This window comes from Talpa europaea (genome assembly GCF_964194135.1).
Source record: "Talpa europaea genome assembly, chromosome: 7".
In the NCBI taxonomy this organism is placed as follows: domain Eukaryota; kingdom Metazoa; phylum Chordata; class Mammalia; order Eulipotyphla; family Talpidae; genus Talpa; species Talpa europaea.
Window position 1 is genome coordinate 123,471,889 of NC_140074.1, and position 18,062 is coordinate 123,489,950.

General features: G+C 56.5%; 2 protein-coding genes across 15 annotated transcripts in view; one reads left to right on the forward strand and one right to left on the reverse strand.

Annotated features, from left to right (window-relative positions):
* Positions 1-9,618, forward strand: part of MAPT (microtubule associated protein tau) — a gene marked incomplete at both ends in the record, with an annotated part of 42,023 nt that extends 32,405 nt beyond the window's left edge. For 6 of the 10 annotated variants that reach the window (XM_084237265.1, XM_084237263.1, XM_084237266.1 and 3 more), the window contains 4 exons: positions 1,048-1,140; positions 4,175-4,256; positions 5,713-5,825; positions 8,528-8,833. In XM_084237265.1, the coding sequence (XP_084093391.1) occupies positions 1,048-1,140; positions 4,175-4,256; positions 5,713-5,825; positions 8,528-8,743 (504 nt within the window). Of the gene's footprint in view, positions 1-1,047; positions 1,141-4,174; positions 4,257-5,712; positions 5,826-8,527; positions 8,834-9,546 lie in introns of those variants that run through there. The other 4 variants (XM_084237268.1, XM_084237271.1, XM_084237272.1 and 1 more) reach the window with 2 other exon arrangements.
* Positions 9,619-15,727: 6,109 nt separating this feature from the next.
* The window catches only part of KANSL1 (KAT8 regulatory NSL complex subunit 1), a gene marked incomplete at both ends in the record, with an annotated part of 103,360 nt that continues 101,025 nt past the window's right edge, over positions 15,728-18,062 (reverse strand). For 4 of the 5 annotated variants that reach the window (XM_084238911.1, XM_084238908.1, XM_084238909.1 and 1 more), the window contains 4 exons: positions 15,728-15,955; positions 16,267-16,519; positions 17,243-17,355; positions 17,555-17,612. In XM_084238911.1, the coding sequence (XP_084095037.1) occupies positions 15,728-15,955; positions 16,267-16,519; positions 17,243-17,355; positions 17,555-17,612 (652 nt within the window). The remainder of the gene's footprint in view (positions 15,956-16,266; positions 16,520-17,242; positions 17,356-17,554; positions 17,613-18,062) is intronic. The other variant, XM_084238910.1, reaches the window with a different exon arrangement.

Genomic DNA, 18,062 nt, shown 5'->3' on the forward strand with positions numbered 1-18,062 from the left:
TGTTAGGAAAGAAAAAAAAAAAAAAAACACCAGCCAGCACAAAGAGGGCAAACAGGAATACATTTAAATTAATGACTTGCTATATTTTGAAATGTGCTTGCATAATTTGTATTTGCATGAGTTAGCTCTTCTAAAGGCAAACATGAGAGTGTAGTTGGTAGTCGTGTCTTACTCAGGAGTTAGAGTTAGAGTTTGTTTTCTATTCTTTGGAACAGCTCAAGACAAAAAGCTGTTTAAATGCAGCTCCTTCAAGCTCAAGATTAACTTACTTTTGACTGAAGTAGGTTATAAGTAGGTTTTGTTCTGATGTCACCACGTATTGTATCTGCTACAGATACAATACGTGGTGACATCAGAACAAAAAATACCTAACAGAAAATAAAAAGAATAAAAATTTTTTAAAAAACAAACAGACTAAGCCAACAATGCAGCCCCGTTTACTTCAGCTGAAAGCCATTTTGAGGATTGAATTGAGCGCTTTTAGAATATAACTTTCACCCAGAAATTCTACTTCTGAGACTCTCTACTTTCTATACTGTGAAAATTATCTATTTTGTGGATAAAGCTTGCACAAAGATGTTCATGCTGGAGCTGTTTGTATTGTTTAAAATGGGATGGACACAAATATGTGAGAGCAGAGATGATGCTTGTGTTACTCTGTGACCCGCTGGTGCTTGGACGTGGTGTCACCTCAGGAAGCAGGGCATGAAGCCACGTGTGATCGTGTCCACGGTCATCACTACCATATACACACGTGCTGTTACTTTTATATGTGAGGCTCCAAGGGGCCCAACAGAGTGCAAAGTGGTGGTGTAGAGTGGCAAGAAAACAGTTTTGGTTTTGCTTTTTTAAACCCTCCTGATGGATCCATTTTGTGAACCCACTGCTGTAAAGCAGGCCCAGCTCAAACCGCTCAGGATTCTGGGGCGGCTCCAGGAGGGACCTTCTGCCCCAGGCCCTCTCCCCATCTGAGGTCAGCGAGCAGAGCGGTCTGCAGACGGTGGATCCTCTGGGTGTGTCACTCATCCTCTTTTCTGGCTGTCAAAGGTGCAGATAATTAATAAGAAGCTGGATCTTAGCAACGTCCAGTCCAAGTGTGGCTCAAAGGATAATATCAAACACGTGCCTGGAGGCGGCAGTGTGAGTACCTTCACACTTTCCCCGGCCCCGCTGCGGTTGGGTGTCCGGGAGTGGCATGGGTGTCCACGCTGCGAGGCATTGCACAGAATAAACCATTCGCAGGCTCAGGGTCCCCCGTGTCCCAGTAGACATAGGCCCGGCCCCCTCACCCGTGTCCGCTGTGCTCAGAGGGCCCGCTCCTGGCTGGCTGCCGGGCAGGAGGGGAAGATGACTGGCCCCTGGGCAGAATGCCCAGCACGACCCACTCTGCCAGCTCCCCGGAGCCCCACGGCCCGTTTGCAGGTGGGCTGAATGGGGCGCCTGAGCCTGGCCCTGACATCCTTCCCGGTTCCCGGGGCAGGGACACTTTGAGGGCTGTTCGTCCTGAGAGTGAACAAGAGGTCACACCTTGTGACTCCGCTCTCCTCGCTTCTCTCCTGCATCGGTGAGGCGTGAGCTCCCAGGTTCCAGACAGCCGAGCCCCCGGCAGAGACTCCAGATGCCGGAGTGCAGGCAGCGGAGGGCTCGGGGCCTGCCGCGAGGGCCGGCAGAGGACGGCGGCTTTAGGCCCTTTCAGAGTGGACTCGTCCAGATATCCCGGGGCCTCCCTTCCTGCCAGTGCTGTGTCCCCTGAGATCTGGGCTGGCATCCTCCCTTCTCACAGCTCCCCGAGCTGCTCCAGGGGGACCCATGCTCAACAGGGGTGCCCACTCAGCCCCAGGGGCTCAGCCCCCCTTCTCCGCAGCCCGCTCCTCACTCCCCCCTCTCGTCAGCTGTAAGCAAAGGCCAGCCGCATGGAGGAGGGAGAGTCTGAGACCCTTTGAGGGTGGCCACCCCGGCTCTCAGACCCCTCATTCCTGGCTGGCAGCACCGCAGCCCCTGCTGGGTGGGTTTCTTTCCCCAGATGACCAGCCTAGACCCCACATCACCTCGTCCAGCCCCGAGGGTTTATTCTTGCAATGCGCGGCCGCCTCCCGCCCCAGCACCTGGATCTGGCTTTGCCACCAAGTCCTCCGTGCCCCCCGGGTCGTGGGCGCACCCGCTGCTGCATGGCGCTTCGTTAACGCTTCCTCACCAGTGTCTGCTCCGTGTCTCCGCCCGCCCCTGCCCCCGTCCCGCTGCCGCCTTGTCTTCTGCCAAAAGGAGGGAAGCGAAGGCGTGGGGAGGCCCCAGCCCCACCGCCCGGCTCCTGGGCTCCCCCTGCTGGCTCGGCCCCGGCCTCCCTGCAGGCGTGGGGCTGCCCGAGGAGGCAGCAGCCGTGCGCTTCCTGGTGTAACGCGTGTCTGGGCGACTCGTGGGAGGTTGTGCTCGCTGAGGCCGGGACCTGGGTCCCGTGGGCTGCTGGCAACAGAACAGTTCCTCGGTTCCACGGCTCCTGGGCGGGAGTTGGGAGCGGAGGGGGAGAGGACCTTCCCACTGGTGACGGCCGTGGACCGCCTCACGGAACTGCAGTGCCCAGGACCGCAGGGGGCTTTCCTGGGGCACCTCTCATGTGCCCTGCACCCTGCGTGGGCTCGCCTGCCGCCTGGCCTGCAGCCCCTGCTGTCCCAGGCTGACCCTCGCTCTGCCCCCAGAGCTCTGCTGCTAAGAGGTGGGGTCGGGGCCACACGCCCCTGCACAGTGTCGGCCTCGGGTCTCTCTGGCCAGTTTCCCTGACTGCTGCCGCCCCGAGGTGGCTCCCTGCAGGCAGGCCCTGCTCCCCCCGCACCGCCGGGTCCTCCCTCCAGGGAGGATCTGAAACTCTGACTCACGCCAGGGCTCGTCTCCTCCCTCCCTCCCTCCCCTCTCTCCCTCCCTCCCCTCTCTCCCTCCCTCCCCTCTCTCCCTCCCCGCCCCCACAGCTGTCCTGCTACCCCGCCCTTCTTGCCCGCTGGTTACCTGCCCAGGCTGAGGGAAAGAGGAGGAGCCTCGCAGGACCCTGCTCACTTGAGCTCTCTCTTGCTAGGAGCTCCCAGGCCTTGCCTTGCTTCCTTCAGGTCCCAACCCCAGACCCCGTTTTCAGAATGTTTCTCGGGTGCAGGCTGCCAGCCGTGCTCCCACATGTCACTGCTCCCACACATCACGGGCTGCACGCACCTGTCTGCCTCAATCAACTCTCCGCCAGCAGCAGCCAAGGCCAACATGCCTTCGATTTAACGGGCGTAATTTGGGACTGTTTACCCCAGATGAGTCACACCCGAGTAGAAATCCCCTTTTCTCCTGGTGTCCTTGTGGCCTTCTGTCCCCCTGTTTTGTGGCCTCACACGAGGTCACTGCTGAAGTCCCCAGGGGCTCCGGGAGGGGTCAGTGACCATCTTGGGGACCCACTGGCAGCCATGACTTTGCAGAGACACCTCCAGGGGACCCATGTGGAGTCCCCATAAGGGCAGCCCCCAGAACCTGTCAGCCAATGCTGGCAGCTCCGGGGCCACCGTTCCCCCTGGAGGGTGGATGGTGTGGTTCCTGAGGCTGGATCCGAGCCCGGGGCCCTGTCCCTCCAGTGTGTGTTCAGCCCGTGGACGCTGAGCCCACAGGTGTCCGCTGTGTGCCTGCGTCCTGCTGGTGTTGCTTTGCTCCTTCCACGAAAAGCTGAAATGCCCCAGACCCTGTGCCCAGGTGCCAGCCGCGGCCTCGGGGTCCTGCTCGCTGGGCCCTTGCTGTCTTGGGGAGGGGGGCTTCTGCAGGGGAGAAAGCCCACCTGTCAACCCCAACTTCTCTCCTCCCGGGGCCCAGCTACGGTGCCGCTGCCTTCCCCACGAGGTGCTTCTGGTCACACACAGCTGCCTCGGCGCCCCCTCCCTGTGACCCGCCATCTCGGGCAGGAAGAGCGTGCGGCCCTGCCGGCGGCCTGCCCTGGTAGGCCCCTGTCCAGTGGGGCTGCAGTTCCTCAGGGAAGGCCCAGCTCCGGGGCAGGCTGGCAGGGTTCCAGCGGCGCATTCCCTGCCACGCCAAGGGCATCTGTCCTCCGTGCTGGGGGAGCTGCCAGCAGCGCCTGGGTGCGTGCAGCTGCTCCGCGTTGTGTGGCCCATGAAAATGACCCTGTTTTATTCTCTCGCTCATTCTCTCTCACCTCCAGGTGCAAATAGTCTACAAACCAGTGGACCTGAGCAAGGTGACCTCCAAGTGTGGCTCCTTGGGCAACATCCACCATAAACCAGGTAGCCCTTGCGGAAGGCCGGGCGGGCCGGGCTGCCAGGGTGGGAGTGGGGCTACTGGCCCTGCAGGGAGTGGCTGCCTGGCCTGCTCCTGGGCCGGCTCAGTGGGCCAGAGCAAGGCGAGGCCCTGAAGCCTGACCCTTGCTTCCCTGGGCGGCAGGGCATGGGGTATGTGGATGGCCCCCAGCTAACATAGGGGTCAGTTTAGCCCCCAGTTTGGCCCCCAGCTAACATAGGGGTCACTTTAGCTCCACCATCGGGGCCCTGGGCATTGCTGTGTCTCCTTTATTTTTTTTAAAGATTTATTTATGCATACAAGAACGGGGGTACATGCCAGAGGTGTGGGGGTGGTGGTGAGAGGATTCACCAGAGACAGAGTGGGGAACAGAACAGGCAGATTGACCAAAGTACACTGCTGAGGGGAGCAGCGGGTGAGTCAGGAGAGGTCAGCCGTGCCATGTGGGTGGCTCCCTGGCAGAGGATCAAACTCGTGCTGCAGTGGCTGCAGATCATTTCATAGGTTGCGTCTTAACCCCTTGCGCCACCAGGGAGGCCCTGCTGTGTCTCCTTTAACAGAAGATGAACCTCTGGGAGCTCCAAAAGCCTCCATTTCCCTCCCACCCACACTACAGAAATTAATGCTTTCTCTACGTCTTTCTCGGATGGTGGTCTGGCGTGGCCCCTATACTAGCCGCTCCCCGCATGTGGCTCTTGAGCACTTGACATGTGAACAGGCAGTTGAGGGACTGAGCTAATTAAAACGTAGGCAGCCGCGTGGCCACGGCTGCTGTATTAGTGCAGGCGCAGGGCCTGCCTCCCCCTGCCAGGCCAGACCAGGGGCCTATGCCCTCAGGCCCTCCAGTTGAGCCACTACCATGGCAGGCAAGGCCACCAGAGGCGCAGTCCAGAGCCTGCCTTGGTGTTTGTCTTGGCCTGGACAGCCTGTGGGAGTCTGGTATACCAGCAGCCCACACCACACACAGCTCTCTCCTTCCCAAGAGAGGGATGCGGGTCGTGTTTCTTCAGGCCACGCGCCTGTCTCCCAGGCTCGGTGTGGGTGGCATCCAGCACGGAGGAGGGAACAGGCCAGGCCCTTCTCCTTAGGGTGAGCTTGGGTGTTCAAGTGATCCCGCCGTCTTGTGGGGCCGTAGCTCACGGGATGTTGGCATTGATAGACGTCACTCTTTGGAAGCTAAACTGTTTAGAATAATTTTCCCTGGACCGAGCTGTCATTTACTTTTGCATTATCTAAGGAGAAGGCGTTTGCTGAGTAAATATTTGATGAAACACCTTTGCTAGGGAGATGAAGCAAACAGTTTTCAAGCCCCGTGGAAGGACTTGTGCCCAAACCACTTTCTCAAGGTGACGCAGCTGTCGTCACTGCCCCTAGAGGTGGGTGCGCGTGTGGAGTCCTTGTTGGCCCTGTTCAGACGTGGTGTCTGTGCGTGTTGTGTTCCAGGAGGCGGCCAGGTGGAGGTGAAATCTGAGAAGCTGGACTTCAAGGACAGAGTCCAGTCCAAGATCGGGTCCCTGGATAACATCACCCATGTCCCTGGCGGAGGGAACAAGAAGGTAAAGGGGCGGGGTCGGGGGAGGCCACTTTTGAGTACGGCTGTTCCTCTAGTGGGGGGACCTGCGGGGCGGGAGAGGGGAGCTGAGCATCCCGCGAGGACTGACTGGAGGCGGATTCCTGACCTTGGCTGCTCACTGCAGTCACCTGGGAGCTTGAACAAATTTGACATTGGGCCCCGCCCTGGAGCGCCTGACTGATTGGTCTCAGGTGCAGTGTGGGCACCTGGAATTTGTGAAGCCTCCAGGTGGTTCTCAGGTATAAAGGTGAGAACTGCGGTTGGCGGCATCCACAAAAGGAAGAGCTGTTGGAAAGCCAGGCCCGGTGCACCCAGAGGGAGTCACCAGGCAGCTGACTTGCGCAGAGGGTCGCTCAGCAGGGGGGCGCATGGGGTACTGACTCCAGTTCCGGCAGAACCTCTGGCTGCCGTGAGTGTGACCCAGGAGGTGGCTGCTGGACGGAGCCCTCCCGTGTGCCCTGCACTATCTAGTCTCGAGTCTTGCTGTGGGCGTCTGTCTGTGGGGCACAAGGGGTTGTGTGGCCCAGAGCCAGCTCCCTCCGGTCCATCAGAGACACCATCTTGTTGCTGCACTTTTCTGCTTGAAGCACCTGTGTGCCCCCAGGGGCCCTGGGGTGATGAAGAGGGCCCACCCTTCACCTTCAGTACCTCCCAGATGCCAAGTGAGGAGGAGGGGAGGGAAAGGGATGTTCCAGAATGAGACTAGAATCTGGGGCCCCACCAGTGTGAGAACCCCCACCGTGGGGTGGCTCAACTGGGCACTTTCCCAACACATCACACTGGGCAGCAACCAGTATTCCCCGCAAGTGCCTCCAGCAGCTCCACTCACCCCTGGCCTCTCATACTGAACAGGCCGCCCGGCAGTGGACACCACAGGGTAGTGTGTAGAAGCACCTGCCGGGGTGATCTCTAACAACAGAGGTTGCACACAGAGACCCTGACCAGACCTCACCCAGGCCCTCTAAGACCAGGGAGGCCAGGGAGCCCACAGCGCCCCCTCTGGTGACTCCATGTGGACCCTTATACTTGGCTTCCCCAGGTGAGGGAAGATTTTCCCAGAAAGCAGAGAGGGCGCAGGAGGCCTCCTGACTCAGGGAAGTGGGGGGTGCTGGTGATTCCCAGGGTGTCCACACTGTTTCTGGAAGCTTCTGTGTCCTGGGGAAAGTGCTGGGCTTGCCTCTGGAGGTGTGACCTGAGCAAGCTCTGCCGGCACTCTCAGCCTCAGTTTCTCCTTCAGAAAGACCTAAATATCCATGTCCCAGGACACTGTGAGACCCAAAACGAGAATGTTCTGGAAGGTGCCTGGGAGGTTGTAGTCACCCAAGAACAGAGTTAGAGCCACCCCCCAATCTGGGCTTCTGCCTTAGCTCACCTCTGTGATGGCACATCTGGACCCCCTGCCCTGCCCCCGCCCAGCAGGCCGGGGGGGGGGGGGGGGGGGCAGACTCACTCCTGCATTTCTTCCTGTGAGGAGCAAATTTGCTCACCCACAGTGGAGCACAGGCCCTGTCATCTTGGGTTTGGGGGACTTGGGGACATTCCTAGGACCATGTGGCTTAAGAACAAAGCTTTCGAAAAACACACTCTTATCAAAGTGCAAGTCAAAATGGCATTTCCGTCAAGGTCACATGGACGTGACCTTTTTGAAAGCAGTGACTCAAAGTGAACAAAATAAACATCTGGGGGGTGGGGGCCGGCTTCTCTCTGCCCTTATCCATGCCCTCTGCCCTGGGGCTGCACCTGGGGTCGAGGCTCCTGAAATCCCCCGGAACAAGGGAACAAGGCAGGGAACAAGGCGATGTGTCTTCCCCGATGTGTCTTCCCCCATGCATTGTCTTCCGGTATCACCAAAGGCTCAGAGGCCTCAGGGCCCAGCCAGGGTGAGCGTGACTGACCGTTAGCTCAGGGCTCCGCAGGAGAGACTGACTCCCTCCTACTCACCTCTGGAGCCCCAGCTGTGGCATGTCTCTGCCTTTAAAAGGATTTTACGGACCCTGCACAGCTCACTGCGCCCTGCATAGCCGCCTCCGCCTCCAGGCTCCGCGCTGGTCAGGGGCACAGGGCGGGGCGGGCAGTGTGGGCAGCAACCCCTGCCCGTCTCCAGCCTCTTCAACTTTCATCCGCATTTTGGCAACTTCTATCCAAATAAAATGTGCGAGCCTTTTGCCTGCTTCTAGATATACTCAGGCCGGGAGAGCATGCGGGGTCACTCACATAAGCCTTATCTGTGCTAGCAAGATTGGGGCGACCTCAGCGCCCTGAGTGGGGAGGAACAGCAGTGGAGCCCCTGCAGCTACCTGCAAGCGTGGGGGGAGTAGGCCTGAAGCCAGAGGTGCTGAGTCCCCAGGTTTTAGCACCAGGGAACAGCCACAAAAAACGCAGAAAACCAGGTGCCCAAAGCAGGTGACTATTGTGACTCCATCATTTACACACGCGCGTGCACACGCTGCTTAGCTGTGGACTCCCTCTGGGCTCCCTCTGGAAGGAAGCACACCAGGACCTTACAGCGGGTCAGTGCCTTCTGGGGGACAGGCTGGCTGCGCGCGGGTGAGGTAAGGGCGCCCCTAAGAGCATTCGGGGCTGGACAAAGACGGGGCCCCAACCCCCCTCCCTGGCCCTTGGTTGGGAGGGAGTCGGGCTCACCCCTCGTCTCTCCTCTTCGCCCCCCACCCCGCCCGGCTGCAGATCGAGACCCACAAGCTGACCTTCCGCGAGAACGCCAAGGCCAAGACGGACCACGGCGCCGAGATCGTGTACAAGTCGCCCGTGGTGTCGGGGGACACGTCCCCGCGGCACCTCAGCAACGTGTCCTCCACGGGCAGCATCGACATGGTGGACTCGCCGCAGCTCGCCACGCTCGCCGACGAGGTGTCCGCCTCCCTGGCCAAGCAGGGTTTGTGATCCGGCCCCCGGGGCGGTCGCGCACCGTGGAGAGGAGCGAGCGTGGGAGAGAAAGCGCGTCCCCCGCCCTCCGCCCCCGCCCCCAGCTGCTCCCCGCGGGGCTGCGCGCCGGGTGCCCCGACCTGCGCGCTCGCCCCGCTCGGGACTCCAAAATCAGGGATGGGAATAGAGCAAAAGCGCCATCTCTCCAAATTGACGGGTGGGCTCCGCGGAATAAAATATTTTTAAACGCGCCTGCAGAGACGGCCGCACCCCACATTTCCTTGGGCAATTAGTTTGGATTCTTTTTTTTTCCCCCCTCTGAGAAGAAGAGGGAGGAGAGGCTCGAAAGCTGCTTCTGGGGAATTTCACCGCCCTGGGGTGTCACAGAGGCAGCAACAAAGGATTTGAAACTCGGCGCATCTGGAGCCGCGGGCGGGGTCGGCGGGGAGGGGGGGGGCCGGGGCGGGGCGCGCGGGAGGCTGCGCAGGGGTGCACGGGCGGGGCAGGGGTGCGGCGGGGGAGCGTGGGGGAGTCCGCGCTCCTGCACGGGCGCCCCCTTCTGCCGGCCGCGGGGCGCGCACCGGCCTCTGCAGGGCGCCCCGGGAGAGGCTCGGTCCCCCGCAGCGCGCAGGGGCAGCGCAGGACGCGGACGGGACGCCGCGGGAGGGTGGCCCCCTTGGATCCCGCCCCCCAGAAGACCGACCTTGATGTCCTGAGCGCTGGCCTCGTCCTCCCTCCCTGCAGGGAGGGGGTCATGGGTGGTGGGGCCTCCCTCTGCCCCCTGGAAACCAGAAACCCCCGTGTTTTGTTGCGTTCTGAAGGCTGGAACCGCAGCCACGACTTTGGCCACCTCTCGGATCTGGGACTTTAGGGCTAACCAGTTCTCTCTGTAAGGACTTGTGCCTCTTGGGGGACATCCGCCTGTTCCCAAGCCTGGGCCCCGGCATCTCTGGAGCGCGGGGGTCCGGGAGGTGGGTCCTGAGCCTCCACCCCTCCCACGGCCACTGCAGCCACCTGTCTGCCCCCCGCCACGCCTGTGTGTCTGCCGTGCGGAGCTCAGTCACTGCCTGTACCCTCATCACGTCACGCCGTCCCAGCACCCGGCTCACCACCCCCGCTCTCAGCAATGGACACTGTTAATCTACGGGGTGACAGGAAGGAAGGGCAAAGCCCGGTACGAGGTGGGCACTCAGTCTAAGTGTCCCTCATCCAACTGGCATGTCCCTCATAAGGAAGCTGATGACATCACTCCATTCCCTGCCCCACCTCCCAGAGCGGGGCCCAGCAAACACCGGGGTGTCTTGGCCTTGCTGACTCGGTGCGCCTCTTTCCCCTCCACCCCAGGGCCCAGTCCCCTTCCTGCGTTGAGCTGGCAGCAGGTGGGTGTCCTGCTTGCTGGGGCACGGCAGGCAAGGCCCCCGGGGCTGGACCACAGTCCTCTCTCCCCCAGTCCCACCCCAGCTTGTGACCGCCAGCCTCTCTAGCCCAGTGCAGCTCCACTCCAAGTGCATAGTCAGCCCTCCACCCCCCAACAGAGGGACGTGCCCGTCGGAAATGGTTCTCCCCCGTCCCAGCTGGAAGCAGCTCTGTCTGTCCCGCTGGAGCAGCTGAACGTATACATAGATGTCGTCGCCCTCCCTCCCCATCTGCACCCTGTCGTGTGCTCGTCGGATTTGTCTGTTGATGCTTGGATTCACCAGAGTGACTATGATAGTGAAAAGACAAAAAAAAGGACGCATGTATCTTGAAATGCTTGTAAAGAGGTATCTAACCCGCCCTCGAGGGGATCCTAGGTGTCTCGCACCCCACGCTGGGACTTGGCTCCTACCCCGGTGGGGCCTCCTGATTTTTGAAAGGCTTTCATCAGCATCTGGGGCCCCACGCAGACCAGATTGTGACATCTGAGAACCCTCAGCTTCAAAGAAGTCCTGAAACAGAAGCCCCCGTGGTGCCTCCTCCCGGCCCCAGGGCTTCCTCTCTGCAGGGCAGAGCGTGCTGCTTTGTGGCTGGCCTGGTTGGCAGCATGAAGATGACCCTCTCTGGTTACAGCTGGAGAATCCCCACAGCAGCCCTGAGAGAGGGTCTGACAACTCCCTGCATTGTGAGAAAGGTGAAGCCAGCCAGCTGGAGAAAAGTCTGCAGCCCTTATCCCAGCCTAACCCCTCCACCCCGCCCCACGCAGCTCCCTGGGCCTCCAGGCAGCCCACCCCTCAGCCTGGGGTCCCTCTCCAAGCTCTCCCTCAGGAAGGACTTGGCCGCAGCCACAGCAGGGGTTGGCATGGATTGCCTGCCCTGGACTCGCCTCTGCCGGCCTAAGGAAGAGCAACAAGCCTTGAGACACCATTCCCCAAGCCTTGGCCAGAACTCCAGCTGACCTTTCAGAGAGGAGGCCCAGCTGCCCCCAGGGAAAAGGGGCGCAGCCTTTGTAGAAAATGGGTTTAAAGAAATTCCATAGCCTCGGGCCCAGTTCAGCTTCTGGTCTGGGTAAGTTCAAAGGCAACCCTGGACAATGGGTGGCAGGAGTCAGGGTCTCCCCTCTGCTGTTGGAGGCTCCACTTGTAGCCAGAGCTTTCTGTACAAGGATTCATCTGGACCCAGAACTTTCCATCGCAAGGCACTGTCCTGAGTCCCAGCTGTTCTTAGAAGGTCCTAAGGAAGAAAAAGATGCAGTTTAAAGATTTGATGGCTGTCAAGAGACTCAGCCCCTCGTCATGGCCACCGATTTTGGCAGCATTTCTGTGTGCGTCTCTCTGGCTTCTTCCTCCTCTTCAGCACCGTATTCCAAGGGCCTTCTTCAAAGGGCCCTGGTATCCCTCTCGTGGAGTGGCTATGGGGTGAGCCCAAAGATCATGGTTTAGGGTGGTCAGATCAGTGCTGGCAGACAGATGGCAGAGGGATGCTGGCTGTGACCTTAAACGAGGACAATCCCCGGGCTGGGTACTTGTCCAGCCGTGGGTCCCCACCTCCAGAGCCATGGCCCCCGGGTGGGCTGGAGAAGTTACGCTGTCCACCTGGTTCCTTCAAGCTCTCCACTCACTTTATCAATAGTTCCATTTAAATTGACTTCGGTGGTGAGACTGTGTCCTGTTAGCGAATGCTTGTTGTGCTGGGGGGGAGGGGGGAGGACCTGTAAGATAGTACCATGGGCAAAAAAGGGAAGTCTTGGGGTGCAGCAGATAAACCGCTTTGTAACCCTTTTCTTCACAATTTCAACCACATTTGCTAGAGGCAGCGAGGCGGGTGGAGTTATCTGGAGATCGGTTGCTCTGGCCCGCTGCAGTTTGCGAGGCCCCAAGCCCATCGTGCTGTCCCGACATGCTGGCCTCTCCTCAGCTGTTTGCACCTGTGGCTCCAGACGCACAGCCCAGACTTGTAACACTCGCCAAGATCGCTCCCTGGACTCCCCTTTATCTTTGTCCCTCATGTAAAGCCAAGAGAAGGGGATGAAGGTGGAAGTGGAGAATCATGAGTTCATCCACCCGCAGATCTATGGCTTTAGAGGCCAGATTTCTTTTCAGCTTTGAGAAGGGTTGCCCCGGGCACCGCCTCAGTCTTAAGTCTCACCTACTGGACTTCGCCCTGTGAACCTGCAATGTTGGGCAGGACAGTGTCTGGCACTTGCAAGTCCCATTATTTCTTAGGTAAATTTGAGGGTGGGGGGAGGGACACAAAACCATCTTAGCTTAGCTTCCTGTCTGTGACTGTCCATAATGGTGTATTGTGTTTTAACAAATGATTTACACTGACTGTTGCTGTAAAAGTGAATTTGGAAATAAAGTTATTACTGATTCAATAAGGTCTCTGTGCATGGATTCAAATGACAAGAAAACAGTATCAAGATGTACGATTTCCAGGTCCTTTCCCAGCCTTCGAGAGCCCAGCCCAGCACCTGGATGTTCAGGACTTACCAGCTCTCTCTGGGGCCCTGAAGATGAAAGCCATTTTGAGACCAGTCCATTTCTGGTTGATTCATTCTGGTCCTGGCAAACCATCCTGCTTCAACTCAAAGGGAATACCCTTGTGACTGAGCTCAGCAGGCTGCACTCAGGGGATGGGAGCCTGACATCTTTTTTGTCCCAGGAAACCAAGCCAGAGGCCTGGGGCTGAAGCAGAATAGTAGGCCAATATGCTGAATGAATGGCTTAGATTCTTCCAGGCCTGCCTTCCTCTCTCCTTTGGTGCCTCAATTCAGACTGGTGAATGTCTACTTTTTTCTTTTTTTAAAGATTTATTTATTTATGCACGCAAGAGCTGGGGTACAGGCCAGAGGTGTGGGGGGTGAGAGGATTCACCAGAGAGAGTGGGGAACAGAACAGGCAGATTGACCAAAGCACACTGCTGAGGGGAACAGCGGAGAGACAGGAGAGGTCTGCTGCACCATGTGGGTAGCTCCCCAGCTGGCCAGGAATCGAACTCGTGCTGCAGAGGCTGCAGTTAGCTTCATAGGTTGCGTCTTAACCCCTGCGCCACCAGGGGGGCCCTATTACGCTTTTTTTTTTAATTAAAGATTTATTTATGCATACAAGAACTGGGGCACAGGCCAGAGGTGCAGGGGGGTAAGAGGATTCACCAGAGAAAGAGTGGGAACAGATGGATTGACAGAAATACACTGCTGAGGAGAGCAGGGGTTAGACAGAAAAGGTCTACTGCGCCGTGTGGATCAGCTCCTTGGCCCGCCAGGGATTGAACTCATGACAATGCTGTCGTGGCTGCAGATAGCTTCATACTGCTGCAACTTAACCCCTTGCGTCACCAGGGAGGACCCCGAGAATGTCTATTAAATCAAGGTGTAGGGATACCAGAAAGCAAAACAAAAACCAGTAACCCTTCATATTGTTCCTTAGTAATTAAGTGCAGGTGATAACACTGAACTCTTTAGATTTTCAACACTGTTTCAAAATAATACTTAGTTTTTCCTCATCTGAGTTAGCCACTGTAGACAAGAGCTTAAGCACAGCAGGTCTCAAATGCAACTGTAGAGGCAGCAACAGGGCATCCAAAAACAAATGCTACCTCAGAACCATGCGAGAGAGAGACGGGCAGCCCCACTGGTTGTTTCAACCTAACATCACGAATGGAAGAGTGCGGAGACCAGGGCTGCCCCCTAACTTACTCATCTCGTACTAAGAATATCAAGCACTCAGCCTCCCCAGAAGAAAGATGCTTGGATCAAGTAGCAAGCCAGAATCAGCTCAGGCGCCATGCAGACTACACTCTCATTGACCCCAAGCCCAGAAACAGATGGTGAAATGTGCGATTTCTTCTGAAAAGCAGCTCAGGGTCAGAATTGATCTACGCAGACTTCCCCCTGCTGCGAGAACCGCCTCATCCTCTCCCTGGCGACCAGCAGATGACTCTGCCAGGTCTTCAGAAGACTGACTGGAGATATCTCAAGGTCCAGAGCCAGTCAGAAGATACCAGCAAGCTGCTCCAGCAGGGCATGTCCCGCAGCTACTGCCACGGCCACATCCAAGGTCAAGAAAGGCCCAGCACACAACATTCTGTAACTTTTTTTTTATTATTTTTTTAAATTTTTCTTTGCTCATTTTTTTGTAAGCACTAGTCTGTGCTTTGCAAACAGAATCAAGACATTAACAAAGATCAGCTTCTCTGAAGAAAAGCATTTCTATAGAACAAAGACAGCTACATGTTTCGCTGCCAATACACAGCTCAAAGCAGGAAAGAAAATATTTACAAAATACAAGTTTTTTTTTTCTTTTTGTTTTTCTTTCTTTTTTTTTTTTTACAATGCTAAAAGGGTTATTCAGAATTTTCAACCTTATAAATAGAAGAAGCACTTTATGCATAGGGATATGGTGCATTATTGTTTTTTAAAGAAACAATGGCAACCCCTTTAGCTTGCAAACAATCAAAAATAATCACTAATGTTGAAAATTGTGAAAAAACCCAACCATTTAAGCAGTTTGTCTACTATTTTTTATATGATTACAAAATGACCACCAGAAAAAAAACACAAAAACATCCTCATTGTGCCCCTTTTTGGTGATGAGATCATAGATCAGACAGGCACACGGTTAACCAAAGGGGGTGCAGGGTAGTGATGGGAACCACAGCTAGGATCAGACAATGTTCCACAGGCAAGGGGGAGCTTGATAAAGGGCGGGCCTAACTGACACTGGCAGGGAGCAGGATGTGGAGGATACCCAACTAAATCAGTCAGTCAGTGAAACAGAATTATACAGGGGAGATGCTGCTCATTTCCCAGAACCCCTAGTTTGCAGGGGAATGGCAACAGAGCTTAAGTAGTCCTATCCTACTTTCCTAAATAGGAAAGGTGCTAAAAAAGTTCTGGGGTGAGAGGGGACTAGCATGGGGGACAGACGAGGAGGCACAAGAGGGCAGGATGGGGACCTGAGCAGCCGCAGCCAGGTCACTGCAGTTAAGGAGTAACACAGATGACCAAATTAGAGGACATCCAAAATGGGTCTCCACATTCCGCGTGAGAAGGGAGAGCCATTCTGTTGGCTGAGAGCTCAATGGGAACAGCTGGCATTTATGACCAAGAGGCTCTGGTGGGGTGCTAAGTGGGACCCAGCTAGGGGGACGGGCTAAGTCAAGCCACAGATGGGAGGGCCTCCAGTCCAGAGCCGTTCTTTCCCACCCTGATGAGGTCACGCTGAGCTGGAACTTTCCACTCTCTCTGCCCACTCGGTGTTTCCACCTGCCCACAGGTGCGAGGGGGAGGGGCGATCATCTAACATGGCTAAGTCCAGTGATTCAACAGTGCAGAGGAGGTGCCAGGACCAGGTCAGCGGGTTTGAGCCCAAACTTTGTTTGCCAACAAGAGGAAGTGCTCAGGTGTGTGACGACAAAACATGGAAACAAACAAAACAAAAAAATTACCAAGGTAGAATCTAAATTTCTTAAATTCACTAAAAACTGTGAAAATTTCTAGCATATGATGTTTGAATATCAAACGCAGAGATTTCTGAAGCTTTAATGCCAATAGTTAGTGAGTCTGTTTAGATTCTTGTATCCCGCTCATCTGTGAGCTGGGCGCTGAGCTGTGACTGCTGCCGCCAGATGCCGACTCTTGAGGGGGACAACAGGAGGCGAGGTGGGTGCCACCTCTGTTTCCCGGCCAGTCTTGCTGCCTGAGGTGCGCCGAGTGCAGCGGGCTGCCCGTTCCTGCGCATCCAGCTGGTCCTCACACTCTGCCTGAGGACTGTATGCCAGAGGGAAGGTTCGCCGCTCCCACGGCTGCACAGACTGTGGGCAGACAGGATGCCTTGGTGAGGACCTAGCACCCACCTGCCTTGACCCCAAGGCCCAACCCAAAATGTGTGGACTGAGTTGGTGAACAACCCCTCTAGGGCCCCTGGGACACTCGGGGAAGCCTCCTCACGGAGTGGGCCGCCTTTTAATAATGGCCAGTTCCAGGGTACTTTCAGAAGGTGAATTTCAAGTGCAGACCCCCTTCAAAATGAGGAGGGGGCGTCAGAAGATGAAGATTCCCCTTCAGCAGATAGTTCCTCCCACCCCCACCTGTTACCCCGGCCACACAAAGGCAGCGTGCTCACCTGTTCATCCAGCCCCAGCTCCGGCGTGGAACAACGGGTGTCTTCACTGGCTAGGTGTCGCAGAGTGTCCCGAGCCACAGGAGTGAGGGGGGCCGAGTGCAGTTCTGGGCTTATGGGGCTCCTTGGGGACTGACTGTGGGAGAACTCTGACAAAGAGTGGCTACTACTGACATCGGGGGAGGCGGGCTGGGGGGTGGAGGGGTTGGCACTACCCAGCTGGGGGGTTGTCCGGCCGTCCGATGATCTGTAAGACCTGTACACCAAGAAGTGCAAATCTGAGTGTCTGGACAGAGGCTGGACTGCATGCTTAATGTGGGGGGTTGAGGAAGAAGCATGAAAAATCATCCCAATGGGAGGAGCTGAGGTAGACTAACATCAATGCTTCTTTCCCTGCTTCCTCCCACCCCTGCAGGGGGTAGGTCCACAATGTGACATCTAAGAACTGTGCACACCTATCACCCTGAGCAAGCAGTGGCCAAACAATGTCAGGGGTTAGATAATCTCTGGCACAGTGCCTGGAATTTTACAGAGGGAGAGAAATTAGCGTAGATTCTGAAAAGTGTAGTTGGGAAAGTAAAAATAAGAACCCCAAAGCTTCTACTTGAGGATCCTGTGGGCACTGCCACTGTTAACGACAAGCAGAGACAGGGCGGTGATGTCTAAGTGGACATCCTTTTAAGCAGGACCACAAAACCACACTCTACTGTCCAAAGGAAGGTTAGCTTGTAGGGAGGCCACCAAATGCCTCACTAGACAGCCTGTTTCTGGAGTCCAGGAGATTATGAGTTTGCCAGAATTGGAAAGTGGCCACTCAGCAAGGAGCTGGTATTTGACTGCTTATAGCCTTTGTTTCCAAACACCCAGAAGCCTCTGCATTCTCAGTCACTGCCACTGGATGAATATAAAATCTGAGATGAGTGGCAATTCATGGACACACAGTTGGGGCCCCAACTCCCTCCCCACCCGCCCTCATCACCTGCTGCCGCGCCGCTGGGGTGGCACACTTGTGGTCCACAGCCACCGAGCCCGCTCCATCTCCTCACATTTGGCATGCAGGGCGGCGAAGGCTGCATCAGATAGGTCTTCGATCTGCAACAGAGGGGCTTCACTGATCCTTTTTTCCTCCAGGAAGCAAGTTTAAGTATGGGTAGGTCACTTGAGACCCTCGCACTCCCTCCCTGGGCTCTTTCCCTGTCAGCACAGGAATACACTTGTGCTTGACACCTACAAAAGCGCATGGAATGCATGCATAATGTGTGTCCTTCTGAGAGCAGGCCTATGACATTACCTCTTCGTTCTCCTCATCAGGACTCCCTTTCAGAGACTGAAGGTCGACCTCCCGCCAGCTGTAAACCAAGAAAGGTAACGGTGAGATGGCAGCAGGCCAGCAGTCTGGGGCAGGACTGACCTGTCCAAGCAAGACCAAGGGTCCTCCACCAGTGACACTCTACTGGGCAGGCTCTGTCATAGCAGGCTTAGCCCCGAGGGCCTTTAAAAAGACACCCCACACTCACACACCCACAAGGGCAGAAAGAGGAAGCATGCTGGCAGTCTGTGGCAGACTCAAGCAAAAGGAGACCTTAAAGGAGACCTTCACCACTCAGCATTACCCAATGGCCACACATGGAAATGCACGTGCAGAGGTGCCTGACCTTCAGATTTGTCAACAAAAGCTGAACACAGATTCACATGAAATCCTGCTTTGATGCTGACAACAAATTCAATTATTTTAAAACACACTGTACGTGTCAAAAAAAAAAAAAAAAGGTCTACAGATTAGAGATGGCCAGTGGGCT